The sequence below is a fragment of the Opisthocomus hoazin genome, chromosome 8 (assembly GCF_030867145.1).
Source record: "Opisthocomus hoazin isolate bOpiHoa1 chromosome 8, bOpiHoa1.hap1, whole genome shotgun sequence".
NCBI classification, from domain to species: Eukaryota; Metazoa; Chordata; class Aves; order Opisthocomiformes; family Opisthocomidae; genus Opisthocomus; species Opisthocomus hoazin.
The window spans coordinates 13,553,472-13,579,866 of NC_134421.1; the positions used below are offsets into that span (position 1 = coordinate 13,553,472).

General features: G+C 43.2%; 2 protein-coding genes across 2 annotated transcripts in view; one reads left to right on the forward strand and one right to left on the reverse strand.

Annotated features, from left to right (window-relative positions):
* TIMP3 (TIMP metallopeptidase inhibitor 3) overlaps positions 1–22,195 on the forward strand; it is a 40,054-nt gene extending 17,859 nt beyond the window's left edge. The window contains exons 2-5 of the mRNA XM_075427941.1: positions 9,706–9,788; positions 16,011–16,122; positions 16,810–16,931; positions 17,572–22,195. Coding sequence (XP_075284056.1) covers positions 9,706–9,788; positions 16,011–16,122; positions 16,810–16,931; positions 17,572–17,769 — 515 coding nt within the window. The 3' untranslated portion in view covers positions 17,770–22,195. The remainder of the gene's footprint in view (positions 1–9,705; positions 9,789–16,010; positions 16,123–16,809; positions 16,932–17,571) is intronic.
* SYN3 (synapsin III) overlaps positions 1–26,395 on the reverse strand; it is a 202,229-nt gene that overhangs the window by 109,975 nt on the left and 65,859 nt on the right. The window contains exon 6 of the mRNA XM_009944026.2: positions 25,178–25,267. Coding sequence (XP_009942328.2) covers positions 25,178–25,267 — 90 coding nt within the window. The remainder of the gene's footprint in view (positions 1–25,177; positions 25,268–26,395) is intronic.

Sequence of the window (26,395 nt, forward strand, 5' to 3'; positions counted from 1 at the left end):
AATCACTCTATCACTCATTCTTGTCGTTCATTATCATATTCTGTGGAAATGGAAGGTCAGGCTTGCTTGCAACTGTATTGCTAAATCACAGGCAAAGGAAATGTTTTCTCCTTGCAGAGGCTGCTACCCCAACTGTACTACTTTAGGCGATTCATCTGTCATCATATGCTCCAGTTTGCTTTCCATGTTACTGTTCACTTGATGGGTTGGGAAACGATCAATGCCAGATGCACATTCCTTTCAGGCAGTAAATGCTCCTGCAGCAGTAAGCCATGTTCACCAGCTCCTTGTTTCATTAAAATCACGTATGGTTTCCATTTGCCCCTAATTGGTCTCACTTCAGCTCTGCCATATTCTCCAAATGGAACGCTTAGACCTGTGGCTCCTTTGAACAATTCCAAAGTCCTAGGAGAAACCAGAGCCTTGTCTGTCAGCCTGGCTTCCACTCGTCCTATATGTACTGTATCTAGAAGTACTTGATCTGGAAGTGAGGGCTGAGCTAAATCTTGCTGCACAAATCTTATGTAGACCAAAAGAAAATGGAAAAGGTGTTTTGAGCTGAGCATTGCCTGACCAGCTTGAGTCATATGCTTGTTATTTTTATCCACTGTTGTAAGCTGGCTTTTGGAAGTGCTTTTGTGTGTTGGTTTTGACAACCATCTTTCCAACACTGCTAACATTGGCTGAAAGCATTTCTTTCTTTGGCAGTTGTCAGTGGCACAAAATGAGGCAAAACGCACTCTGCTGAAAACATCTCTTGGAGAGAGGTGCAAGGTGCCTTTCTACTGAGCTCTGCTCATGAGGCACTCCCTTCCCCTCCCTTCCATCACTTTTCCTTCCTTTACTTCGATACTTGCCTACTGCCTTTTGCTTCTAGCCTGAATTCAGCTTTCAGTAGCCAGTTAAAAAATATTTAAATGGAAAGTTTAAAAAAAAAAAAAAAGCTTGCCAAAAGGAGACCGAGAAATAGCTATTTGGTAGGAATTGGTTTCTCTTATGTTACTAGAGGTTTCTCAAAGCTGTAGGCATGCTCATCATGTAGTCTGTGCTGTCTCTGCTTACACCTGTAGCAAACCTAGAAAGTTTTGTTGATGCAAGCTGTAAGACTAACTTAGCTTTGTGTTTAACTCTTGTGACTCAACTAGCTGCACTCTGTGCCTCTTCTAGCTAATCTCTTAGGCCTACCTGGCTTCCCTGAGTTTAGTAGGTGTAATAGCTAGTAATAACAGATGTTGGTTTTCTTTCTTTTTTCTTTCCTTTAGCTTTTCTGTGTTTATCACAAGGTATTTCCTGAAGCTAGTCTCTTGTGGCACGAAACATACCATCTACACATGGATCTAAAAGATTGTACTTATAAATGCACATGAATGCATTTTAGATCCCTTTCTTCTTCCTGCTTTCAGTCTTTCCTCTATCCTCCCAATAGACTATCTGTGTATGATGGGAAAGCAAGGGAGCTACCATCAGGGCTAGGTGCAGAGGCAGTGCTGGGCAGCTGAAGGGTTGTCAACCAGATTGCATATAGGAACCTGAATGAAATGCCTAAAAGAGAATTTGCAGTTTCTTATCTAACAGAGACCTCTCCTTTCTCTCTGATTCTAATGTATTTCAAAGGGAGCTGGGGCTTTGATAGGGTGAGATGCACCATATGGGGAGGGAGAAAAATGCATGCTACTGCTGCCATCAGAGAAGTTGTATCTAGTTAAGAAGCTACAGGTGAAATGCCAAACACAAGCCTGGTTCTGCTTCTCTTACGCAAGTTTGTGTCTTTTAATTTGTGGTCTTGTTGGGAGGATTAACTTTCTCCTAAGTAAAGCCCTTCTAGAGCAGCTTATGTTTTTTGAAGTGATGGGAGGTCTGATGCAATCATTGTCTAGTATGAAAGAGTTGTATCACTCCTTATTTTGCAGTGTTGGAGATCAAGAAGTTCAGCTTGTGCATACAGACTCTCAGTGGCAAGGAAATCTGCAGGGATGGGAAACCAGGTTAATATTTAGCAACTGCAATTGTGATCAGTTGTTTTAGGTAGAGCTTGGGCCTGGGTGAAGCCATTTAATTGCCTGCTACTTTTTTGCGTGGCCTTCAAACAGCCTTGCTATGCCACAGACAGGGAAAGTTTTTTTGGGGCCTGTAAAACAAAGGCCAAAAGTAAATGTCATAGTTCTGGTTAGAAAATGGAAAGGGAAGATATCTGGGAGTCTTGCCTTCCTGTTTTTATTTAGTCTTTTATTGTTAGCCAGAATGTTCCAACATGCCTGCTGAAGTAATCACAAGCACAAGGCCTTTCCAATGTGATATTTATGTGACTGGTAGAGGTGATTGGTGTCAAGAAGGTGCTCTTTCTCAGTCAGTGTTACTCAGAGCACTTTGAAAAGGCAAGAGGTCGAGATTTGGACTGCCAGTAATGGGAGCTAGTTTGTTGGTAAGGGGTATAAGAGGAAGGCAGCCAGCAGTGAACCTTCTACTTCACTATCTTTTTTTTTTTTTTTTTTTTGTGCTCTCTTGATGAGGTTCTCTGGTGATGCTGGAATTGGCTTCTTCCAACACAAAGCAAATGAGGTTTGCTTTGCTCTTGTGGCTTTGGCTGGAGGTCATGATGGAATGAGGCAAGAGAAAGCTCCTTTATTGTATTTTTTCAGCCTTTTTTGCATTTTGCAAGAAGCCTTCAAATTCGATACTCTAATTTGTAAAATAATTCTATTTTGGTTATGTAGGAGGAGGTGACTTTGAGTACAGACAGATCATCAAACAGACTGGAGGCTTATATATGTTTTTTTCCCTCTTCATGAATCCCCTGCTGTCATCAGCATTTCCCTCCCCATTCTGCTTTGCTGTGGAAGTGCAGGAGTGAGAGGCTGTTTTCTTGTCTGGCTTCTAAAGCAGGCTCTACTCACTTGCTGCTCATACAAGCCTACAGCTACCAGGCAATTTAATAGAGCTTCCCAAGAGGCTGCGTATAGCTGGGCCAGACTTCCAGTCCAAAGGACGCAATCCGCTTGTAGTTATGGCCCTGTGTTTTTAGGGAGGCCAATGGTAGTAATTGCTAACAGATCATCCAGGGGAGTGGGAAAAGGAATGCAGCTCATGAGAGAGTGAGCAAGACAGACACAGCAATTCTGTCTTTTTAGCAGTGCCATCAGCACCAATGCTAGAAAATCTGTGTGTAAAAGCATCCTGCCATGACTGGGTTAGGAGGCACCTCCTAATAAATGCTAGAATAAACAAATACCTCAGCAGTGTGCTAGGTGTGCTTGGGAGTCTTAAACATACCAGCTGCCTTAGCCCTGTGTGTTCTGAGCCCTCCAGCATGTACCAGCATGGTAAGGAGTTTTTGTGAGACAGGCTGCATGGAAGAGCTGATAGTGAAGCTGGTAAAAAGTTCGCAGCAAATTGCTCTTGGAAGTGAGCCCTGCTATAAACTTTGGATGAATAAAATGGTAACCATCCTCCTTGGCATGTCCTGTCTCTAGTGGTAAGGCAGCATTTCCAAGTGCATTTTTCTGTTCTGTTGAGGGTTGTTTTTGCTGTCCAGTTCCTGATGTTGTTAGTGGCCCCAGGGTAGAAGGAGCCTTTCTTCAGCCTCCTGGTCATGTTGCTGCGCCCCATATATTATTTTGCCGCTATTTGGATGTCAAAGTATGGACTTGTCCCCTGTGTCTCCATTAGCAAACAGCATCCTCCACATCCTTCACTTACTTAAATGCAGTGAGCATGCATCTCGGGCAAACCTCTCACCTAAAAATACTCATATTGCACAGCAATAAAATAAATCCTTGAAACAATAATGAAAAGTGTAGCATTTGTTACTCTCCTGAGCTGTTCATGATAATTGGTCACAAGGGATACGGGTTTGGAGCAAATCCTGGTCTCCTAAAGGGTGTGTGTCTCCACTTAAAATGCTGTTTATGGATGACAACCAGCCCACTTGCAGGAAAGCATCTGGTTCTCATGGTGCAGCTGGGCATGCCACTGGGATTCGTGGTGTTGCTTGTGCATGTACCACTGCCCTCCTGTTAATGTCAGGTGAGGTTTGTGATGGTGCCACCATCCAGTGGCTGGCCCAAACAGGGGGCACGGGCTGGATTGATCTAAGACAGCTGACGCCTTTGCTTTTCGGTTGGGAAAAATAGCTACTGCACATTAGTAGCTAGTGTGTGCCTGGATGAAATGACTTGGTAATTGCAAGTCTTTTCACCATGTTGTTTCCTCAGCTTGGCAAATGCTTGTCTTAATCTCATGCATCCACTTCCCTCATGTCGGTCATTGCCTGTTTGTCTACTCCTTGCCTCATGAAAAGAATCACAGAATCACAGAATCACAGAATCACAGAATAGTAGGGGTTGGAAGGGACCTCTGTGGGTCATCTAGTCCAACCCCCCCGCCGAAGCAGGGTCACCTACAGCAGGCTGCACAGGACCTTGTCCAGGCGGGTCTTGAATATCTCCAGAGAAGGAGACTCCACAACCTCCCTGGGCAGCCTGTTCCAGTGCTCCGTCACCCTCAGAGAGAAGAAGTTCCTCCTCATGTTCAGACGGAACTTCCTGTGCCTCAGTTTGTGCCCATTGCCCCTTGTCCTGTCACTGGGCACCACTGAAAAGAGCTTGGCTCCATCCTCCTGACACCCACCCTTCAGATATTTGTAGGCATTTATAAGGTCCCCTCGCAGCCTTCTCTTCTTCAGGCTGAACAAGCCCAGTTCCCTCAACCTCTCCTCGTAGTGGAGATGCTCCAGTCCCCTCACCATCCTTGTAGCCCTCCGCTGGACTCTCTCCAGTAGCTCTTCATCCTTCTTGAAGTGGGGAGCCCAGAACTGGACACAGTACTCCAGATGAGGCCTCACCAGGGCAGTGTAGAGGGGAAGGAGAACCTCCCTTGTCCTGCTGGCCACACTCTTCTTGATGCACCCCAGGATCCCATTGGCTTTCTTGGCAGCCAGGGCATGCTGCTGGCTCATAGTTAACCTGTCGTCCACCAGGACACCCAGGTCCCTCTCCGCAGAGCTGCTCTCCAGCAGGTCCACCCCAAGCCTGTACTGGTGCATGAGGTTGTTCCTCCCCAGGTGCAGGACCCTGCACTTGCCCTTGTTGAACCTCATCAGGTTCCTCTCTGCCCAGCTCTCCAGCCTATCCAGGTCACGCTGAATGGCAGCACAGCCTTCTGGTGTATCTACCACACCTCCCAGTTTGGTGTCGTCAGCAAACTTGCTGAGGGTACATTCTAACTCTTCATCCAGGTCGTTGATGAAGAAGTTAAACAAGACTGGGCCCAGTACTGACCCCTGAGGGACACCACTTGTCACCAGCCTCCAACTAGACTCAGCGCCGCTGATGACAACCCTCTGAGTGCCTTTTGCTATCTCAGCGGTAAAGCCAGTGTCCTCTTCTGCTTCATGTCTTACCTTTAGGCCTATTCTGCCTATGAATCCTTGAGAAAATGGCCACAAAGTAAGGAATAAAATTAAAGAGCACTTGAGTGAGATACATGTGCGTTTGGGCAAATAAATGTGCATATAGGGCCTTTTTCTTCTATGCCCATTCTGATTTTTTTACCTTTATAAGACCTCATCCAGTGACACTTGGAAAAGATGTAACACAGCAGGTTGTTATTTTCTTAATATTTTTTTGGAATATCAACTAAATATCCAGTTTTCTTTCTCTCTGTTCTCTCCCTCATTTTTTTAATCATGTTGAATGTTGAGAAGCAGCGCATATGTTTTCTCCTCTTTGAATCCTGGTGTGGCTGCCATGCTTATCAAGATTTATATCCTCATCTAATTTAACTTTTCATAAATAATTACAAATCACTCATGAGACCTTGCCAACTGCTCCAGTCCCACAAAGTGACCCGACCTGAAACCCCAAATTATTGAGAAACATTCATCTTGGAGTATTTTCATAGGCAGTACTTCAAAGGAATTGTGGTTTAAAAATATGCAGCTATTTTGGTGACCACTTGTGTGGGATAAAGTTTCCCATCAGTCATAGCAGGACTGTAATAGAGCTTCAGGGAGAAGGAAGGAGTTCAGGGCAGCAGTCACAGCACTTTTTGCCTCATTCTGCTCAAGCAGTAGGAGTCCCCAGAAGTAAACAGTTAACTTCGTTAATATAACACAGACTGAATTTACAGCAGAAATACTGTAAATTTCTGATAATTTGCAGAGGGTGAAAAATTCCTCAGGCAAGTATGCATGGTCCCCGCTCAGTTAGGAGCAATGTTCTTCATTTGCTGACCAGGTGTGAAGAGTGGTCCAGCAGTATAACTGGTGAGTGGTGGTTTGAAGGAACAAAGATAGGAACTGGGAAACGTGACTGCAGATCTGCAGCTTGAAGCGCTGTTCTGGGCAGGTCTACAAGTGGCTCTCATGCGTGGAGGCTTAGGGTGATGAAGCTGGATGGGCAAGAGCAGCCTCTGAGCAGTCCTGCCCATTCAGCATTTCTCTCCAGTTACCCAGATGCATCTAGTCGTCAGGGGTGGGAATTTAGCCTCAGAAAATACAGGGGGTAGACTTAAGCTGGAGTATCCTCTGCTCCTTGGCCAACAGCTTGACTTTTCCTTTAAAATGGGAAAAAGGAGGCAGGGTGGGCTCTTTTGTTTGTGCCTAGCTTTTTGGTAAAGTAAGGAACTTTTCTAGATAAGTTACCATTTGGATAATAAAGGCAACTTCCCTGAGATAGAGGGCTTGACCCTTTTACGAAGCGCTTGAAGTGATGGCCCACACTAAGGTTTTTCATTGTTTTGACTAGGGGGATTTTATTGGATGGTTGATCTTCTCTAACTTTACTGGGGAATAAAAATACAAAAATACAGATTCTTCCACCTGCTTGCAAGGGTGGCATTGGTTGAAATTGGGATGCTGTTACATGCTAGTGTAGATGCGCATTTGGAATCTTTGGTCCTGGGCTGAAGCTGTGGATTAGTCCATAAATCAAAGCTGGTTTCTCTCTGAAGTGGCTGTGCTACTCTAGTTAGAAGTTAAATGGCTGCCAAGTTAGCAGTGAAGTACATGAAGAAAATGGGTTTTTAGGTATTTTGTCAGCAATTGGGAATGTTCCTGTCATCTTTTATGCTGTGTTCTGGTTTGAAAACACTAGCATTTTGCAATATTGCCATTTAGTATATTTCTTATCACTGTCAATAACATACAAGATTTCATTGATGATTTCAGATGTGTTGGGCAAACAGCAGGTTTTTCAATTTCAGCGTATCACATATGCAACAGATAAAGACTTTTGATACCCTTTGCTAGAGACTCCAGCATTAGTGAAGTGCCCTGGAATTCACTGAAGCCTTAAAGAAATTCTGTTCTTTTTCATTGACCATTAGGCAGTCTGTTTTTTATAGTTACGCTAGTGGTTGTGGTGGTTGGGGGCAATCCATGGAAGAACCTCACTCTAAAGATATTTGCAGTTCTCAAGGACATGCTTCAATATGGCTATGAAATTTTGAAGAAGAAAGTAAACTGAAGTCTGAACAACTTGTTAAATAGGAGAATCAATCAAATTGTACTGGCTTTCACTGCCATTGGATAGTAGAAGTTTGAAAAAAAAAATTAAGAATGAAGTTTTACACTGAATGAATGAAGGTTTTGTTGGTCCTTTGAATCAAAGCCAGCAGGACTGTCTTACCTCGTTCAAAATTTATTTGACAAGCCTGGCTGAAGCACAGGATGTAAATCAGAGCAGAGTGAGTTTGTCTTAATTTCACACCAACCTCCTGGAACTTGTTCCAGGAACTGGTGTGCATAACCTGACCTATCTCTTCCTTTAAATCTGTTCTTTAGAAAACTGGGACAAGCTTTTTGCCTCGTTAATTTGGTTTAGGTAGTGAACAAAAACTTAGCCTCATCTTTTTTCCCATTTCTTCCAGTGGTGTTCTACAGCTGTCTGAAACCTAAATGACCTAAGAAGCAACAAGGTGCTTGTTTAATGTCCTATATACCTAGCAAAATGGATCCCCGAACTTTGCTGCTGCTTTTAGATAGTGTTATAATGCAAATAACTCATTGGGTATTCCTGCTTGCAAAGGAGTACCTCCACCTCTTTGACTCCTTTCCATGCCTTCCTGCTTTTTAATGAATTGTTTTCTGTGATGCATTAATATGATACATTCAGCAAAACACAGATGAAATGCAGCAGAAGATTGCTGTGAAAGCAGTACCTCTGTCCTGTGCAGGGAGTTAAGATCAGGACCTTCATAGGCTCAGAGGAAATGATGTATGTGGTCCGATTTAGTTGCTCGGTTTCAGAAGTCTGGAACCATTGGGCCATATATTCACCGGAGGTGTATTGTTTGCAGTGGTGTACCGATACAAACTTTATGCAAAAGTAGCTCATATCTCCTCTTGCATACACAAAAAAGTGGTTTCTGGGGAATTTATATATAACTATACATTGTCAAGTGTGTTATGAATATGTTGCATTCTTTGGATTATTCTGCGGGAATAATTTTTATAGCCCTTTTAATGAGAAGCTTGATGAATAAGACTTTAGGTAAGATTTGCATGGCTATATAGTAATTTTGATATTTCTCTTGGGTGATGGAATTTTGAGTTCCTTGTTTTATTTTTTGTTATTTGTATGAGTGGCATTTGGGGTACAGGGTTTTCTAACAGTGATTCTTATTCTTCCCAGGACTGGTCTTCTTCAATCTCATTTTCTGCAGCCTGTCTGCAGCCACTTCTGGTGCCTGTATAATGTGATGTGTGTGTTGTAGGGCAGTGGACTTCAGCTGAGTAATGCCTGCCCTGTCACTAAACTTTGCTCCTCTAGTGAGGTGAGCAGGTGATTGCAGAACTTTTTCAAAGAGGATGGATGGAACAGTAGTGTTTTTCTGGAATACGCCCAAAACAGAGGAGCAAGAGAACTCTTTGTTAAGCACTGACTGTAAAATACCCACTAGATCCGTCTGAGTGACCTCAAAATCGTTATTTATAATGTCTTGGGCTCAGCTGGCATTACTGTGGCGCGTCTGTGGTACAGTGGAGGTATCTCTGTCAGGCACACATGCACACACACTGCCCCTTAGTATTCAGGAAGAAATGAAGTGCAGTGCACGTAAGGTCTGAGGGGTCAGATTGAGTTTATCTTCCAGGCAGCTTCTGGCTGGCCTGGCAGCTTTTGCTGTGGACTTGATGGTTGCTGAACAATCTGTTTTTGCACAGTAGCCATTTGTTCAGGGGAGCCATTTGTTGGGAGTTTTGTGGTATCTGGAAGGTGGCAGCTGTAGTGAAATCCCCAGATATGGGATATTCCAGTGCGCTGTACTGCATTGTTGTGGTTATTGGAAAACAGAACCTGCATTGGCACCGAAAGAACAGTTTAAAAGTACTGTCTTGTTGAACATCATTCTTTATGTTGAGAGTTAAGGCATCAAATTTGAACTTCATCTCAGTGGCTTGGTGTAAAGATTTTAACCTGTGTTGGTCCTAGCTATAGTCTGATTTGCAGATTTCAGCGAGTTTTCAACCTAAATAATGCTTGTTCTTATTCTTCACACAAAACTGGATTTCCTCTTGCTTTGGCATCCCATTTTACATTCCTTCATTGTGTGTGAGATTTAGAATAAGTTGAGAGGAATGTTGGCCTGGAGTTTTGTTTTATTTTACAGAACAGTTTATCTAAGTGGCTTTTTTTGAGGTGGAGGGTCTAACCTAAATGTTGTGTAAAGTTGTTTATAATTTGTTGTATTTTTCCTCTCTTATGGCAGTGATCCGAGCTAAAGTTGTGGGGAAGAAGCTCATGAAAGATGGACCATTTGGAACGATGCGATACACAGTCAAGCAGATGAAGGTACGTTTGCAGATGTTTCACATAAGCTTGTAGATATGATAATGATTCTAATTAATATGTAATAATAAACAGAACTTGCATACTTAAAAGTTACTTAAAATAGTAGCACCTGAACTTTTCGTACTAGTCAGCCAGAATGGAAGGTAACAGCAATTGGTGGCAATTTGCCGGGGGAGGTGAAGGAGCAGGAAGAGGTCATTCCTGACATACAGTGCTGAATAGCTGTATTCTGCCTTTATTTTGAAAGTTTCTGATGGTGAAAGACGCCAGATGGAGTTCTCTAGATAGTGGAATCGTTTTTGTGTTCAACATACACAGTGTTAGACTGTGGAAATGCAAGCTTTTCCATGCAGCGCTTTCATTAAATTCAAGATGGGGTGGGGGCTGGGGGTCTGCTAGGCTTGGGAGAGTGGTCTTTCATCTCTTCTTTCCTTGTGTTCTTTGTGACCACCAGTTAGAATGACGTCATTTTTTTCCATGTACAGAACAAATGAAACTCATATAATGAAGTCTTTATAAAAGCTAAACCAAACACTGTAGCTTTCAAATATTGTCAGCTCAGAAGAGCTGTAAAATATTGACTCAGAGATGAAAAGATGTAGATCTCCTACACCAGTTGCTTGGTTTCTCTAGTTCCTCTCTTCAGACCTCGAATTCTTTGCTGCGCAAACGGTGCTCAACCTGCTGCTTTGGACATAGATTTTTTTCTTAGACTGACCCCTTGTTATGTAATGCTAAAAAATCAGCCCTAGATTGTTTTTCTTGGCTATGCCATTCCAGTCATAAGACTGGTTTATGTCTTCTAAAAAAAAAAAAAAAAAGGAATGGAAAAGTTTGGCAGAGACTGCAGAAATCTGAAACATATTAGACAAAGTAAAAGTTCAGAAAAAAACAGTCACTTGCCTGCCTCGTAACAGTAACTCTCTTTATAAGGCAGTTTATAGCTAAGCACGAAAGCTGGGAGGAGGAGACGCAAAGCCTGTTTCATAAGCTGTCGCAAAACCGCACACGTAGCCAAATGTGGTCCTGGCATGGCCCTTCCACCAGAGTGGAATGCTTGCACTTTGAATAAGAGGGCATGGGGGGCTGGGCTGACTAATTTCTTTAATCATAAACATTTATTTTTAAGATTCAGAAGGAAATATGTATTTGTTGATTTAACTTGTACTTATAAAAAGGTAACTAGTTATGTGGGCAAGTGAGACAATGCTCCCACACCTGCAGCACTCTGTACTGTTCTTGTTTGGTTTTGTCACTCTCCAGTTCAATAAGTGTACCCCACTTCACAAAACTACTCAACATCCACATGCTGCAGTGGCTCCATCAACTTTTCTTTTTCTGATTTCATCCTGGCCTGTCCAGGATCCCTACTTTCCCCCCTACTCTGTTCCAAGAGTTTGGTGCTTCCTGCCTAACATAGACCATGAACACAGGGTCCAGTGATGACCTAGAGTAACAGCAGCCCCCAAAATGAATTATTACACTTTACCAACCCAAACACTAGCCTCTCTCCTAACTAATGATGCAGCCCACCCCACTGCCAGCCAGTGAGCTGCAGTGTCGGAGATCTCTGGAACAGCATTAAGCATTCCTCCTCTCACCTAGGAGCCTGCGACAGTGTCCCTGCTATGAATAGAAAAGGCTTTTATGTGTCTGCTGGCATGGGGAGGAGCATAAGCTCAGGCAAGGTGAGCGTATTGAGCGGAGCAGCAGCCACTCTACTGTCAATAGGCACCAACTAGTCAGGCCAGAGCCTGGCCTGGCTGTTTTCATTGGGTTATTATGCAGCACAGGGCCAGGGTGTCTACAGCAGATACTGCCGGAATCTGCAATGTCCTTGTGCTGAGACCACGAGAAAACAATTGCCTTTTTGCGGGAGCGGTTCCACAGTGGTTTGTTAGGAAACTGTATCCAACGAAAGCAAGACTGATTTTAAAGGGGAAATAATGTGTTGGTCAAACTGCCTCTATGCCCGCTACATAGATGGTGGGCTGGTGAGATGTTGCATCGCACATTTAACTGTGCCCTTCAGTAGGAAGGAACCTGAAGCAGTTGAAGTGCTCAGTAGAACTGGAATGTCCGGAGGACATAGTGCTTGATAAACAAACAAACCAAGTGCCTTCTTTGAAACCCCGCTGTCTTTCTGCTGAGCTTAGAGACTTCAGTATAAAGAGGGATTCAGCTCCATGTAGTGGAGGAACTCAGAGTGACGCAGCAAATCTCTCCCTTGCTTTCCCCAATGAAAGCTGACTGTCCTCCTGCTGAAAAGAAAACTGAGACCTATAGCTCTGCACAGCTGCATGGGAACAACTCTGAAGATAAAACTAACATGTCAGTGTTTTTTGGCCACCTATAAATCCATCTGCACCTGCAGATGAAAAATGAACAAGCGATTTAGTCTATCAGTGGTGTACTGAATTGCCTGTGAAAAGCATGAACAGCCTTAAAAGGCAACAAACAACCTTTGTATTTCTTTCATGGGTTCGTTAGTTTGCTGTGGCTGATTTTTGCTCTCACTAACACTCCTGAACTCATTGCTGAATTTCACAACTGAACCAGCGTAGGGCTGGACTGGAGCATGAGGTCAGCCCACAGGCACAGAATAGTGCCAGGCTTTGTAGTGCTCAGGTTTGTTGTCTGAAAAGGCCTTGCGCTTTTTCAGGCAACCTCTGCCTCCCCCCACTGCTTTCTCAAATATTTTAAGAATATTTCAAGATCGTGCGTCAGAAATCTGCACAGGACTGATCTAAACCCTGCGTGTTCTGTGATGCTGCAGTGCATTCTGAGAATGGCCCAAACCTACATCAGGAAACTGTAAAGGAAACAAGGAGATAAGATATTTCTGATCCATGTGCACAAACAGTCCTGGTTGGCCATGGCAGAACTCTGCACAGGCTGCCAGAAGCAAGGAGGCTTTCCTTGGTTTGTTGCTGATTCGTAAAAGGCGTCTAAGGGGTGAAATGTGATAGTCTCAAGAGGAAAGAAGTGGGGTGGGATTAATTTAGTTTAATTTTAGACAGACTGAAATAAGGTGTTGAGTCTTTCCTGCTCTCCTGATTGTCAATAGAGAGAGACAGGAACCACCAACGTGTAATTCAGCCCACCAGTTGTAGACAGCTATTTTAGGATGGGCTGAGTGCTTCTGGAGGTGCCCGTTCTTGGCGTTTGAATAGAGAGGATGCCTGATTCATCTGAAGTGTCTCAATTTTAGGTATCTGAAGACTAGGCAAGATGACTCCAAGCCTTGGTATCTGGTGCGACCTCAGATGGGAGGGATGGAGGGAGGAACACTGTATCACAGGGTGAAGTTAATCATGCAGCAGGAACCACTGCAGGACTTGCATGTGCATTTCTGAGGCAGTATGGAGGCTGCTAAGAGGAATGCTGACACAGCTGGAAGTAGAGCAGCACCAGCAGACACCACCATGTGACGCTTGCTAATACTTTGTTCCCTGTCATTATGCTTCTGAAAATACACATTTGTGGCGACAGGAGGACTCCGAGGGCAGCAGTTAGGAGAGAGGCTGGCTTTATGGATGGTTTTCTTCTGACTGGTCTAATAGCACTTCCAGGATGTTTTGTGTATCCAAAAGCAGTGCTTAAGGTATTGTTTTATTTGTTTTGAAAGAGGGCATCTGTTGAAGCTTCCCCCTTGCTAAACTTTTTTTCCTCCCCTGAGAACCAAGGTCGTGGTGAATTTTCTCTAGTTATCAGAGCACAAGGCAAGGCCCTGTCTGTCCCCAGCACTGGGCCAATTAGTGTGACAGTTGCTAGGAGGGTCATGGAGGGGTGAGCTGAAATGCTTTTTGAGAGGCTGAGCATGCTTTCTTCATCAACCCTGACAGTGGTGTCTCTGATGGTAACGTGAACAGGAAATTGGGTCCAGGAGTTGAAAACTGAACCCCAGTTCAGCATCACTAGAAACTTCACAGGCATGTTGAGCTTGATGACGCAGAAGATGGGAGGAGTGATGACTGTGAGGGTCCTGTAGGAAAGGCCTGAGCAGCTTCTCAGCGGAATGATTAGTCTAGCCTGTAGCCTTTTCTGCAAGGGGGAGAACGGGCTCAAAGCGTGCCTGTGCACTTGTAGACTTTATAGCACAGATATTTAATTAGCTGAACGCTACTTGGGGCTTAGCACTCTGAGCGACAGATCACTTGTACTGCACACGCACAACATACAGCTTTCTGCAGTGTAGATAATGCACTGCCTGGAGAGACCGGGCAGCCCCAGCTGTTATCTCAGCTAGTCTTATCTGCTTAGATACCGTTATCGTAGCTTCTTGGTGTGACGCCCACTGTAGCGGGGCCTGAACACATGATCTTTGTTCTGTGTGCCTTTCCTCACAGTACCTTGGGAAGCAAGGCAGGGCTCTTCTACAGATGAGGAACGAAAATGTACTGAGGACTAAATAACTCATCCAAGGGCAGAGAGGATGCTTGTGCCAGAACCGAGATCTCCAGCTATCTTGAGCATAATTGGAAAATCTGAGTAGATCATTCCATACCAAGAAAATTGCAGGGATAAAGTAGAGATTAGGCAAGGTTCAGTTCTTCCATATTCATTGAAAGACTTTGCTCACTTATGGACATGATGGTGTATTCCAAACATGATCTGTGAGCTTTTGGTGATACAGGATGATTAATTTGAAAAAAATGCTTTCTTTGTGTATTTGAGTGGAGAAGGAAGGCTGGAAAATGCAAAGCCTTTAGCATGTCTTTTACTGTATACAGCAGTGCTGTTACTGAGTTGTGATACTGTTATAAGATTATGCTGATTGGGGTTATATAAATAAAGAGAAAAAAAACCCTGGCAGGCATTCCGTGGGTGCCCAAAAGATAGTTTGACCTCTCAGCATAGCCATATTAGTAGTTTTTTATATTTTTATATGCAGTATCTGGGTCTAGCATAAAATCCGTTAAATCAACAGACATTATTTCAGAAAGAAAAAGGTTTGTTGTTTTTAAAGGAGGGGAAGAGTGAAATACCCTGGGATAATAGGGGTCTTCAAGAAATGGAATACAGCCTGGAGGAGAATACCACAGCTTCGGTGACACTGCAGCAAGGATCTATAGCTCTGGGATTGTTTGGAGTTTTTTTTCTCTTTTGCCTCACTTTAATATTTACAGTTAATATAAATGTGTTCTCTATCAATAAAGCTGACAGAGAAATGGATAGGCTGGGAAATGCTATGAAACTCTGATTCTCTCTGACTCTTATTGTTTTGCTTTAACTTTTAAACATTGGCCATTCATACAGTTGGTGGGGGGAAAAAGAGAGACTGAATGCTTTGAAAAGATAACCAAATTTTAAAGATGAAACTTTTGGGAAAATCATCCTCAATATTTAAAAAATTGGGTATGTTTTATTGGGTCCAACGTACACAGGCTGTGGTTGTTTCATTGCTATGCACAGGCTTCATTATGCTACTGACGGGTGGGCATGAGTTTCCCTAAATTGCAGTGGTAAGGTCAGGTCAGACAGGGATGCATGTTAATTTCTGACGGAATCCAACTGCCGTATCTGTGGGTTCATGTTTCAATTAAGCTGAAATGTAAGAAAGATTATGAAAAAGGAGGTATTTTCTTTATGGCGCCCATCAGTACTGGGCTAATTTTAGGAGATGGGGCAGAATTCTATTTCTGCGTTCATTTAGTTAGAGAAACATTAAACCCTTGCTGAAGTCAGCCCGAGTTGCGTATACAAGGCATTGGAGAAGGAGGTGTCTGGCTTGATGACTTAAATCAAGTGCCAAAGGTTTGAAACTCTTACAGCAGCAACACTGGAAAATAGGGTCATTGTTATAAAAGAAAAAAATCCCTTAGTTCAGAAGAAACTGTTTAAATCACATGAAGGAGAAAGATTCCAAACTTGAACTAATTCAATTTCTCCCTAATTATGAACTATATAAGGGAAAAAATTGTTCAGGATGTTGGCAGAGCTTGCAGTGTTGGTGCTTTTTGCACTCAGTGCTGCTGGAACTAATGTGAGGGGGGAGAAGTGGTCCCTGTGCTGAATTGCAAAGGCTTGTTAGCAGGTGAGTATTCTGCTTTACCAGCAGATCTGGTGGGGAGACTTCCATCAGAGTCCATCTAGTGCCATTAGTCCTTCAGTCTTGTGAACACTGCTTGCCACTGCAGTCTAGGAACGTAGATTGTAAAGAATCTTAAGTTAAAAGTTGTCATCTTAAGATAACTTGAAGCATTTTTATTCTTTCTCTAGATGTACAGGGGCTTCCAGATAATGCCACATGTTCAGTACATCTACACAGAAGCCTCAGAGAGTCTTTGTGGAGTCAAGCTGGAGGTCAACAAGTACCAATATCTGATTACAGGTAAAGGACAGTGGTGTTCTTTATAACCAAAACCTCTTCTGTTCTATGCATAAAATTGCTAAAGACATGGGCAGCGGGGTAGACAGCTCTATATGCAGCTTCCCAAGTGTTGAGATGGCCAACAGTATTTTGGTGTTCAGTACTGTTTAGAGAGTGAAATGACTCTCAGTATTAGAGTTCCCTCTTTCCTGAAGTATCTCTCATACCCAGCCATGTTGTGACAAATATGCTGTAAGACAGTCCGCAGCTGTCAATTCACACCTGAGCTGGCAAGTCTGTCACAGGGAACTGGCTGCTACTTGGCTGCTCCAGAAATGGAAGATCCTTTTGGAATGACCTGGAGAAACGCAGGCTGCTGAGATGGGAGGATGCAAGGAGAGAGAGGTGTGGCAGTTGCCAAGTCTTGTTTCTAGTGAAGGTGTCAATTCACTTTGCTCTGCTGAGAGGAGCTTGACAGCATTACTCACCTGCAGGTTGTTGCTGGTGCTTACAGCTGACACAGCACTCCTAACTTACAGAAGTGCTGTAATCTTGCTGGCCAGAGGTTCCTGAACCAGTTAATAAAAAGAAAGCAGTTGCTGAGCAGTGACTGAAGCCAAACATACTGAGACCATTAGCAATCTCAGGAAATGAGAAAAGTGCTTGAGCTGAGAAGTGCTAACTTGTGACTGTGTCTCTGTTTTCAAGGCCGTGTATATGAAGGGAAGGTTTATACTGGCCTGTGCAACTGGTATGAGAAATGGGACCGGCTGACTCTGTCCCAGCGTAAAGGACTGAATCATCGTTATCATTTGGGCTGTGGGTGCAAGGTATGTGCATCTCCAATTAGGTGGCGTTAAGACATTCAAAACATAGAATTCTGTTTCCCCTGGCTGGTAGTACTAACGATGCTGGTAACAGCCAGGAAGAGAAATGGAGGACAACATTTTTTACAGGGGAAAAAAATAAAGCTCGGCTTTAGCATTGAGACCAGAGAAGAGACAATAAATGAAAATGCAGGGTCTGTGCCTTTTTAATGCCCTGTTGGAGTTAATTGGGGTTGGGGAAGGCTTTCATAATCCATGCAGAATAATTTTCAGGTGCATTAAATCAGGTACCAGAGGCTTGGCAAGGTATGTCCAAATTTTTTCCTGTGTAAACATTTTGAGTCCTTAAAACCTCACAGCCTGGCACTAGTACTAAGATTTTTTGCTCATGGCCCCAGGCCTGCAAAAACATAGACACAAGCTTGACTTTCCTGCACCTGAAAAGCCCTTTTGACTCTGGAATTATCTGTGCATGTGAAGCTAAGCACATGCTTACGTGCTTACTGAGCTGAGGCTGAATTTTGGGTTAGTAAGCAAGGTTTGAGGGAGTGGAAATTTTAATCCCTTGTCTCATGTGAAAAGATATTTTGTATAATCTTGTTTTTTCCATGTAGCCTTACCCGATTGCTCTTTACAATTGCAGATTAGACCCTGCTACTATTTGCCCTGCTTTGCCACCTCCAAGAATGAGTGTATTTGGACAGACATGCTCTCCAACTTCGGCCACTCAGGATACCAAGCGAAGCACTATGCCTGCATCCAGAGGGTGGAAGGTTACTGCAGCTGGTATAGAGGATGGGCGCCTCCAGATAAAACAATAATCAATGCCACAGATCCCTGAGCGCGCTATCCCTTCCTTATCTCCCCTCTCCCTTACTTGTGGCTGATCTTCCTTTGGACACTAACTCTTACCAGATCATGATGATGACAATGAAATTTAGTGCCTGTTTTCATGCAAATTTTAGCACTTCGAACACTTAAAGAAAAGGAAAAAAAAAAAAAAAAAGAAAAAAGTCTGTGCTACCTTACTGAATTTGTAATCGCCTTTTCAGTTTTTGATACCACTCATTTTGATCAGATGACATTTGGGAGCTTGCTTTTGCACACCAGAGGGGAAAAATGGGAGGGGAAAAAGAAAGAAAAAGAAAAAAAAAAAAAAAGAAGAAAAAAGATGGAGCTCTTGCTGTCTTACATGTATCATTAGCTGTAGCAATATAATCTCTATTTTTTTAGGAAAACAAAAATCTAAAAACTATGCCAGTTAGGCACTGTATTCTTCTGTGTGCTGGCTTCCCGTCACCCTTCCTCATGCACCAAGTGCTGAAAATACGTAGACAAATCTATGTGAAGGAAAATAGGTTTCATTAATCAAATTGGCAAATGAAACAAACTGAACAGAAACCCAGCCTAAGCTCTGGAAAAAAATGATGTCCAAAAGAAATCCTCCTCTATGGGAGAGATTGGCAATGTGATTGACTGCAGCAGTGGGAGAATTCACCTGGTGTGTCTGACCACATCATCTGGTAAAAACATTGCTGACTGATGGTCCTAGCTAATTCAATCACAGTGTGAATGCAACAGTGCATTTGAAGTTCGGGCTTTCCCCAGAACAAAAGAGAGTGTTTAGTATTTTTTTTGTTGTTTAAAAAACAAAATCCCCTCATCCCTTAGGTTCAGGGAGGTAAAAGCACCTACAGCAGAGCAGATGAAGTGCTGTGCCATTCTGTTTTGAGCAGCATTAGCCCCTGAAATTTTTGCAGCTTAACTTTAACAGCAAAACCAGCTTGTGAACACCTTAAACCAAACAGATGCAAAAATACCAACTGTAAATCAATCACATGGAAGAGGGAAAGGGGAGACTTGCTAGAGCTCTTACTAGAAAAAAAAAATAATCTATTGCCAAAATAGTGTTTTGCTGAACTGAGATGTATATACACTTAATGACATAAGCTATTTTTGACAGGACATGGAATTTTTTGGTGTTATAAACAAAAGAATGGTTTGATTGTGTTTTAAAGACAGAAATATTGACATTCCGAGTCAGTGAGTTGTTTTTAAGGTATTGAAGCTCCAGTGTATCTGCAGTAGTGGCTACAGTCATTGTTTCCTCTGTACCTCCTTGCACCACGGTTCCTGCCCTGCAGCTACACTAGCTGCATTTGTTTATATAGTGAAAGGAAGTGGGAGGGGGTGGCTAGGCAAGGAAGAGTGGTCTCCTAATAAGTGCTGGCTGGGATCATAAAATTTCAGCTGCCCAGAGGATTCCTTCTGTGTAAAGTGCTGTGTTTGCCTCTAGGCACTGTTAAGCATAGCTCTGTGCATGTGCTCATACCATGGCCTACAGTGATGTGGGAGGAGGAGCCTGTCTTGTGCTTTGCCGTTGACTGGAGAAGTTTCTTTGTTCTATTTTGTTTTTTATTAAGAAAACTATAATATAATTTTTCTTATCAAATAAAAGTATTTTAAGTTTTAATGATGGTGAAGAAGGGGTGCTCACAAAATGGGTGACTGAGTTTTGGATGGGGAGGGCTTGGGCAGGGAGAAGATTATGCTTAACTTCATTTTTGTATTATTATGATTATTTATCTTAAGTTTCCATATATCTTCAGTTCATTCCACTTAGAAAGCAGAGCTGCCACCAGCAGGAAAAAGTGTTGCAGTGATTCCAGCTTGGGGCAGTACAGCATTTCACAGTCAGTGACCTCAATTACTGGAGAGTTGTTTGGAACCTCTTTGCCAAATGGAAAGGAAAGAGTGTCTGAGATGGGCCCTGATGCATTTTACGTTCCTTGCGCACTACCAGAGCTCTGCCAGAAGTACATCCCCTGAAATGCCCCATTTACTAGATGAATTGTTACAGCAAAAAGCACGTAGCTTCATTGTTAACATGAACTCTAAAGGGCATTTTCAAAGAGTTGATGTAAGAGGTGCCTAGGTCTGCTTCGTGTTTTATTTTTTTTTTTATTCAGCTGCTCCGAGTGGCAATGCAGCACAAAACACACTGAAAGTTTGTTGGATTTTCCTGTGGCTCAGGCTTGGAACGCTTTTCAGAAGTTCTCTTCCCTGTGACTACTCCTAAATTACGGGTTGGAGATGAGAGGGAGAGTCAAGTGCTTCACAGCACCCGTCATAGGATCAGGTGGTGGGTCAGAATGTTGCCCTTTTGGCAGAGTACAGGGTTGGGCTTTGGGCACAGTGGAGCAATCTCTGTTCGAGCTGTGCACAGCTGACAAAATCTCCAAGGGTCACTGAGGGCAGAGAGTGGAGCTGGCCTCACTGTTTGCATCGTGTGGAGTCCGCATTTCTGGAGATGGCCCTCCTCAAGCTCAAGGCGACGTTGCAAAGCTGATGTCTCTCTGAGCTGCAGCCACTTTTCACGGCTTTGGAAGGCTAAATGAAAATGCCCCTCGATGCGATAAAGTGTTGATTTGAATTTTCATTAAACTGCAGCTCTGCGTATTTTACCTGTCACTGATTCATTTAGCTAGCTGAGACATCACAGTATTGCACTCAAATTATTGTGAAAATATTTGCATTCTAATACTATGAGGACTTGTGTCCCTAAGTAGGATATAATCTAGCTATGTGCTTTGTAAACAACAAACCAGCAGATGCGTTACCAGAAAATGAAGCGTATTCCCATTTTATATTGCAGACGGTAAAATATTTCTGAGATGCAGACAGCTAGACCGGCAGGGGTGGGGGTTTGGTAGCAAATCTTTCCCCTTGCTGTGTAAAGAAACAGTTGTTAAGGCTTTTAGAAATGTGGAGCCAAAAGGAGGGGGAAGAATCCAGTAAAAATACATTTCTTTTGGGAGGCTTTTTAATTTTGTTTCTGTGCATGCTATCAGGGACATGTATTTCTTGGGCTAATTTTTAGCTTGTGCTTGCATTAAGAACCTGACTGAAGGCTTCTTTGGAATAGGAGCCATTAAATGGATTGAACAGGTTCTAAATCAGACTCAAAGACTTCTTCCTTTTTATCTGCTCTCTTTTCTTCTGTCTTGCTAAGTCACTTCTCCCTGCCAGTGGACAAAACTCTCTCCCTTGTTACAGCATGCCGTGCAGTATGTGGGAACAGCAGGCATGGAGAAGTGAGGAGGCAGGTGTGAAGTTCTCCTCAAAATATTAGGCTATGGAGCATACAACGGCTTACAGCAGGACAGATATCTTCCTGTTACCTCGGACATGCTCCTCACTTCACCCCATAACCCAAGGTCAGAGGAACTGTTAATGGCACAGCTCACGTGAGCACAACCTTTGGACATCTACAGGACCAGGGCTTCCCCCTCGCATCCCCTATGCTTTAGATACACCAACATTATTAAAAGTACTTTTAAAAATGCATAGCTCATTTCTAGTCTGTTGCTGTTCACTTTCTTATTTATAGATATTTTTCCTTATTTGCTTGAGAGTGTTTTCCCCTTTAGAATGACAAAAATATGAAAAATATATTGAAGGTTTGGGAAAGATTTGATTTAATTTTCCTTTTCCAGAATGAGGGGGGAGTAGAGAGCAGAAGGAGATCTGTGCATGGAGTACCTTGAATAAAGTCCTCTTGTGGGAGACTTTCACCCTCCCCTGGATGGGCCGAAACTGCCATTTTAGGTCTAAATTTCCACTGTCTTGGAAAGTTACATGGCCCTGTAGATAGGACTATTCTAAAAGCTGAATATATCACCTTATCCCATTCATACTTGGCTGGAGTGAAATGCTACCTCACGGTGATGGGAAACATACTGTTGTGTTTTTTATAGTAAAGAAAGTGAAGGCCTCCATGGGAACAAGTTTCCATTCTTTCAGATGTCTCTGAAAGTAGATCTCACTTACAACAGATTTTATAGCTTAGGAAGGCAGAACAAAATTTAGGGAACTGCAAAAAGTTTTTGTCTTTTTTAGAATAAGTGGGTTTTGGGGCTACCAATCTTGAGAAGAATTTTAAAAATCCACTAAATATTTGCTGCTGCTTTGCCTGTACTGGCTTCTCCTTCTCTCTGAGACTGTCCTTCCTTCATAGAGCCCCTCTGCTGTTCCTGATAGTCATGGAAACTTGGGGAGGGAACCAAACCCGTGTGAAATATCTTGTCCAGAAGGAATGTGTTTGTTGCTAAATTTTCTAGCACTGTTTACAGTTTTCCTCCATGTTATTTATAAATTTTATATTCAGTGAATGTATATTGTCTTTTAAGGTAATGTTGCATAATGTTCACTTTTTATAGTGTCCTTTTATTCTAAACAGTAAAGTGGTTTTATTTCTATCACAGACATTCTGTCTCTGCTTCACTTCTATTAGTTTCTGTCCACTTCAAATGTACACAAATGGATTTACAGGTGGATTTATTCATTTCCTTCCCTTTCTTGATACCATTTTATTGGGCCCAAAGCAGATATTCCACCTCTGGCAATTCTTGTGCTTTGGCAAAGATCCCCCCAGCAGTCTTTCCCTGTTTTTAAGAGGTTGATCTCTTTAAGAATTGTTACTGGGGTCATAAGCCCAGGAGAGGGGGAAAAAATACCTTTTGAAGTTAATGTATCCCGCTTGTTAACTGTCCATACGGGGTCACTGCAGAGCAAGGCAGTCATTATGGCTGTTGTGTAGCACCAGTAGGGCCTCAGAAGAACAGTTGCCAGATTGCTCTTATTTCCAGTAATCTGATTTCTGGGGGGGAGGGTTGAAAGTTACATGTCGGTGGCAAAGGGAGGAGAGATTTGTCTTTTAGATCTTTTCTGCTGTGAAATGCCAGAGCCTTGTGTCCTCCCTTTAGGTTTACTATTTAAGGCTGGTTAAAAATGCCCCATTGTCATGAGAAGGACGCTTCAGAGACAGCGTTTTTAACTAAATTAAAATGCTCACAAAAATGGGCCTACTATTAGAAATTTCCTTTATCTCACTCTTACTTTCAGAAAGGTCTATTCTCTACATGAATGAAAGAATGAAACAGATTTTTGAATCTCTTCTATGTTTAATCCAAAGGTTTAGAAAATAAACTTTGGAAAGTTTTGGACATAGAAGGTTGAGGATCTCTTGTGTGAGAACTTCATTGCTTAAATTATACCAAGCAGCAAAGAGGTGAAACCGTAGCACTAGTGATAAACACTTCCAGGGGGTCAGCCATCAAAGGACCACAGTGTATTTTACGAGTGCTGACTGGTGCAGCTTGAAAATGCCTCCAGGAAAGGGAAGGAAAAGAGTGGGAAAGGGTGATCATTGTATTCCTATCTGACACATGGAGAAGCTGATGCACAGTGGGCAAGCAACTTTCACGGGTACTTGGAGGAGTGATGACTGCGATGGAGCTGGCTTGGTATAAGCACTTGCCCTCTTAAGCCCCTCACATCCCAGGATACTGTGAAGATGCACCCAGAAAAGATCTTGAGAAGTTACATAGATTCATTCTGTGAGGCAAACCCCCCACCTGGAAAGGGCTGGCCTGAAGTTGCCTGAGTGGACTGTCGCTTGTGTAAATGTTTGGAAAGTGTCTGATTTAAACCAGGTTGCTCAAGCTTGCATGTCAGCAATGGTGTTTGTGTTCAGATGAGATTATGTACAGTTTAGAAAGGTTCCTGTATTCTTTTGGAAGTAAACAATAGCATCTCTAAGTAGGTGATCAGGTATAAAGATGGCAAATATGTGAAATTAAGATCAGTGCTCTGCTAAACCAAACTACTGTGTTGGCAACAGATGTATTTAAGTGATGAGGAATCAAGAATCAGATTTCCAGACAAGAAAATAATTCTCAAAGTGCCAGCTGACGTATTTGCAATGAAAATCTTAATCTAGTCTTCCAAAAATACCATTCCTGAAGTGATGGTCAAAGTCACAACTGTCCTGCAGCTTTACATATATCACAAAACCCTCTTTATAAATTGGTGGGAATAAAATACCACAGGATTTATCAAGTAATTGGTCTTAAAAGTCTGCAACAAACTGTCACATAGTGTCTAAAGACCATCTATTTCTTTGTTTTAAGTGATAATACAACTCTTACCACTGCATTGCTGGAGTGCTTCACAGCACTGATGACTGTACTTACCTTCACCACGTGCATGTGAAGTGTGGAAGTGCTGTTGTCCACAGAGCAGAGGTAGAGAACAGAGTATTGGAACAGAGAGATGAAGGACGGGCATTTCAAGGTATTCAAGTACCTAGCAAGCACCAGTGGGATTTTTCACGAGAATCTAAATGACGATCTAAATGAAATTCCTTCTGAACTTTGAAGCTCCCACTGGGTGCCTATATTCACCACCAGGTACCCACACCCTTTTATGCATTGTGCTTGGCCCACACTGGTGTGAGGAAAGAGGAGTTTGGATGTTTTGGAGCCCTAGTTTGACATCTCAACAACCCTAATCTTCGGGCTGCCAATGCTGCTGAAGTTCACAGTCAAGTGTGGGAAATCAGCTCAGCCAAGCAGTGGCTCACACAGAGGAGTCATAGTTCATACAGGGTCTCTCCAAAGCCTCAGCCGGGTAAGAAGAGCCACTAATTCACGGATGTAAGTTCGGAGCAATAATTCGTGAGGGACTAGTCATCCTTTTCTCTCAGGGAAAACAAGAGACGTGAACAGTTCTAAACAAAGCCACTTGCTTTGCCGTGTTCTCCAGCAGTAAAGGCCCCTACTCAGATCTCTTTGGAAGGTGCCCTCAGAGGCTGGTACAGTGCCCAGCAGCCACACAGGGCACTGAGTGTTCAGTTGTTGACAGGAAGACTGGACCCCAGAGCCACTGCGCAAAGGAAGCGTCATAAGCTGAATCAAACTCTCTTCCAAGAACTCCAGTTTACTTGGAGTCCCTAGTCAGGGTGTTAAATGTTTCACGGATGGCAACCATGTGACAGACCAAACAAACTGACACTGTGAAACAAACATCTTCTATGGCCTATGTCCCAAACCGTCAACGTATTTTAAACAACTCTAAGAGGGAAAAAAATCTGCTTTATCTGAGTAAATTGATTCCTTGCTCTAAGGGATGAACTTTTGTTGACTAGATTTTACAATGGATTTTTGCTTTGGTTTTGAGCCTGTTCTTGTTCAGTTTTTCAGGGTCCATACGTGACCTGGGGGAGGGCTAGGCAAGGAAGGAAGGAGGCTCCCGAGCAGTGCTTTTTCCATATTGCTTATAGCTAGTAATTCTCTGTAAGTAAAACTGAGACTCTTCCAAGCATTCCCACCGCCATCTCTTGCACCCAACTCACATTTGCTGCTTCTTCCCCATCCACGCGGGCGTCAGAAGAAAGCAAAAGTACTCACCATCTGCTTATGGCTCGGGAAGAATGTTTGCTCCACGAGGGGGAACTTCTCAGGACCCAGCGAGTTGAAGATTTTAATGAGCTGAGAAAACTTGGGGTGAGGGAAGGGGAACAAAAAACAGACACAGTGGATGTCAGTGGCTTATTGTGTAACACGAAGTGCTTGCAAAATGTTCTGATACTGGTGAAGGAGCTGAGAGAAACATGTTATTATGCCTTTCCCACCTTGCTTTCTTGACCTGAGAGCAGCTAGAAAATACGAAGTTGCTGTGTTTACCCGGGGCCAGGCCAGCCTGTGTACACAAACCTTGGACTAAGAGAGCGGAGCAGGGGTTCAAGAGCCAGAAGCGGATCAGTTTGGGTTTAGTTACACATCTTACATGAACAAGCTTTGCTTTCCGAATGTGGCCCTTCTTGGTGGAGGAAAGAACTCAGAGGAGTGACCAGGCAGGAAATTGGTGCCACCGCTCCTGAGCAGAGACAAAATAACTCAAAGCTCTGCCTTGGATCTCTGCCTCACAGCCAAGTCACAGCAAGGCACATTTACCCACTGTGCTGAAGGGATGGAGAATTGCGAAGTGACGAGAGATGGGTAGAGGGAATTGTCAGTGCTATCTGGTTTGAGTGTTAGACCAATGAAGCATGAGCCCACCATCAATCACCACTGACAAGTATTATGAACCGAGGGTCTCCCAACAGTCCCCAATGAATGGCAGGAGAAAGGGGAGATCATCTGCTACTGCTGTCCCGTCTCCCAGTGAGGTCTGAGGGAGGCACCAGTCTGCGAGGATGATACCAAGAGAAAGCAGCCTGTGACATCAGTGGGGAAAGCAACAGTGCTGGTATTTCGTGTACAGGGGACGTTTGCCATTGTTCCCACTTGTCAGCATGATCTTCACCATTACAACCACTATCATCACTGTTGTAAACTGTTTATCATTCAGAGTTGTGCCCAGCCAGACACAAAGCTCCGCGTGGTATGACTGAGCTTTGATTTCTGTTCAGGTTCCAAAACGCCAACGGAAGCGTAGCACAGCAAATTCCTGCTCCGCTTCAGCCATCTGTGAAGCGAGCAGACTATTCTGTATGTTGTCTGCAGCCTCCCTGTTCCATCTATCACTGACCAGCTGGAGAAAAACCAAAAACTATAAGAGAGAAACTTAATAACCGTGACAGAAAATGTTGCTGAAGTAGGGTTGCTATACCAAAGAGAATTTGA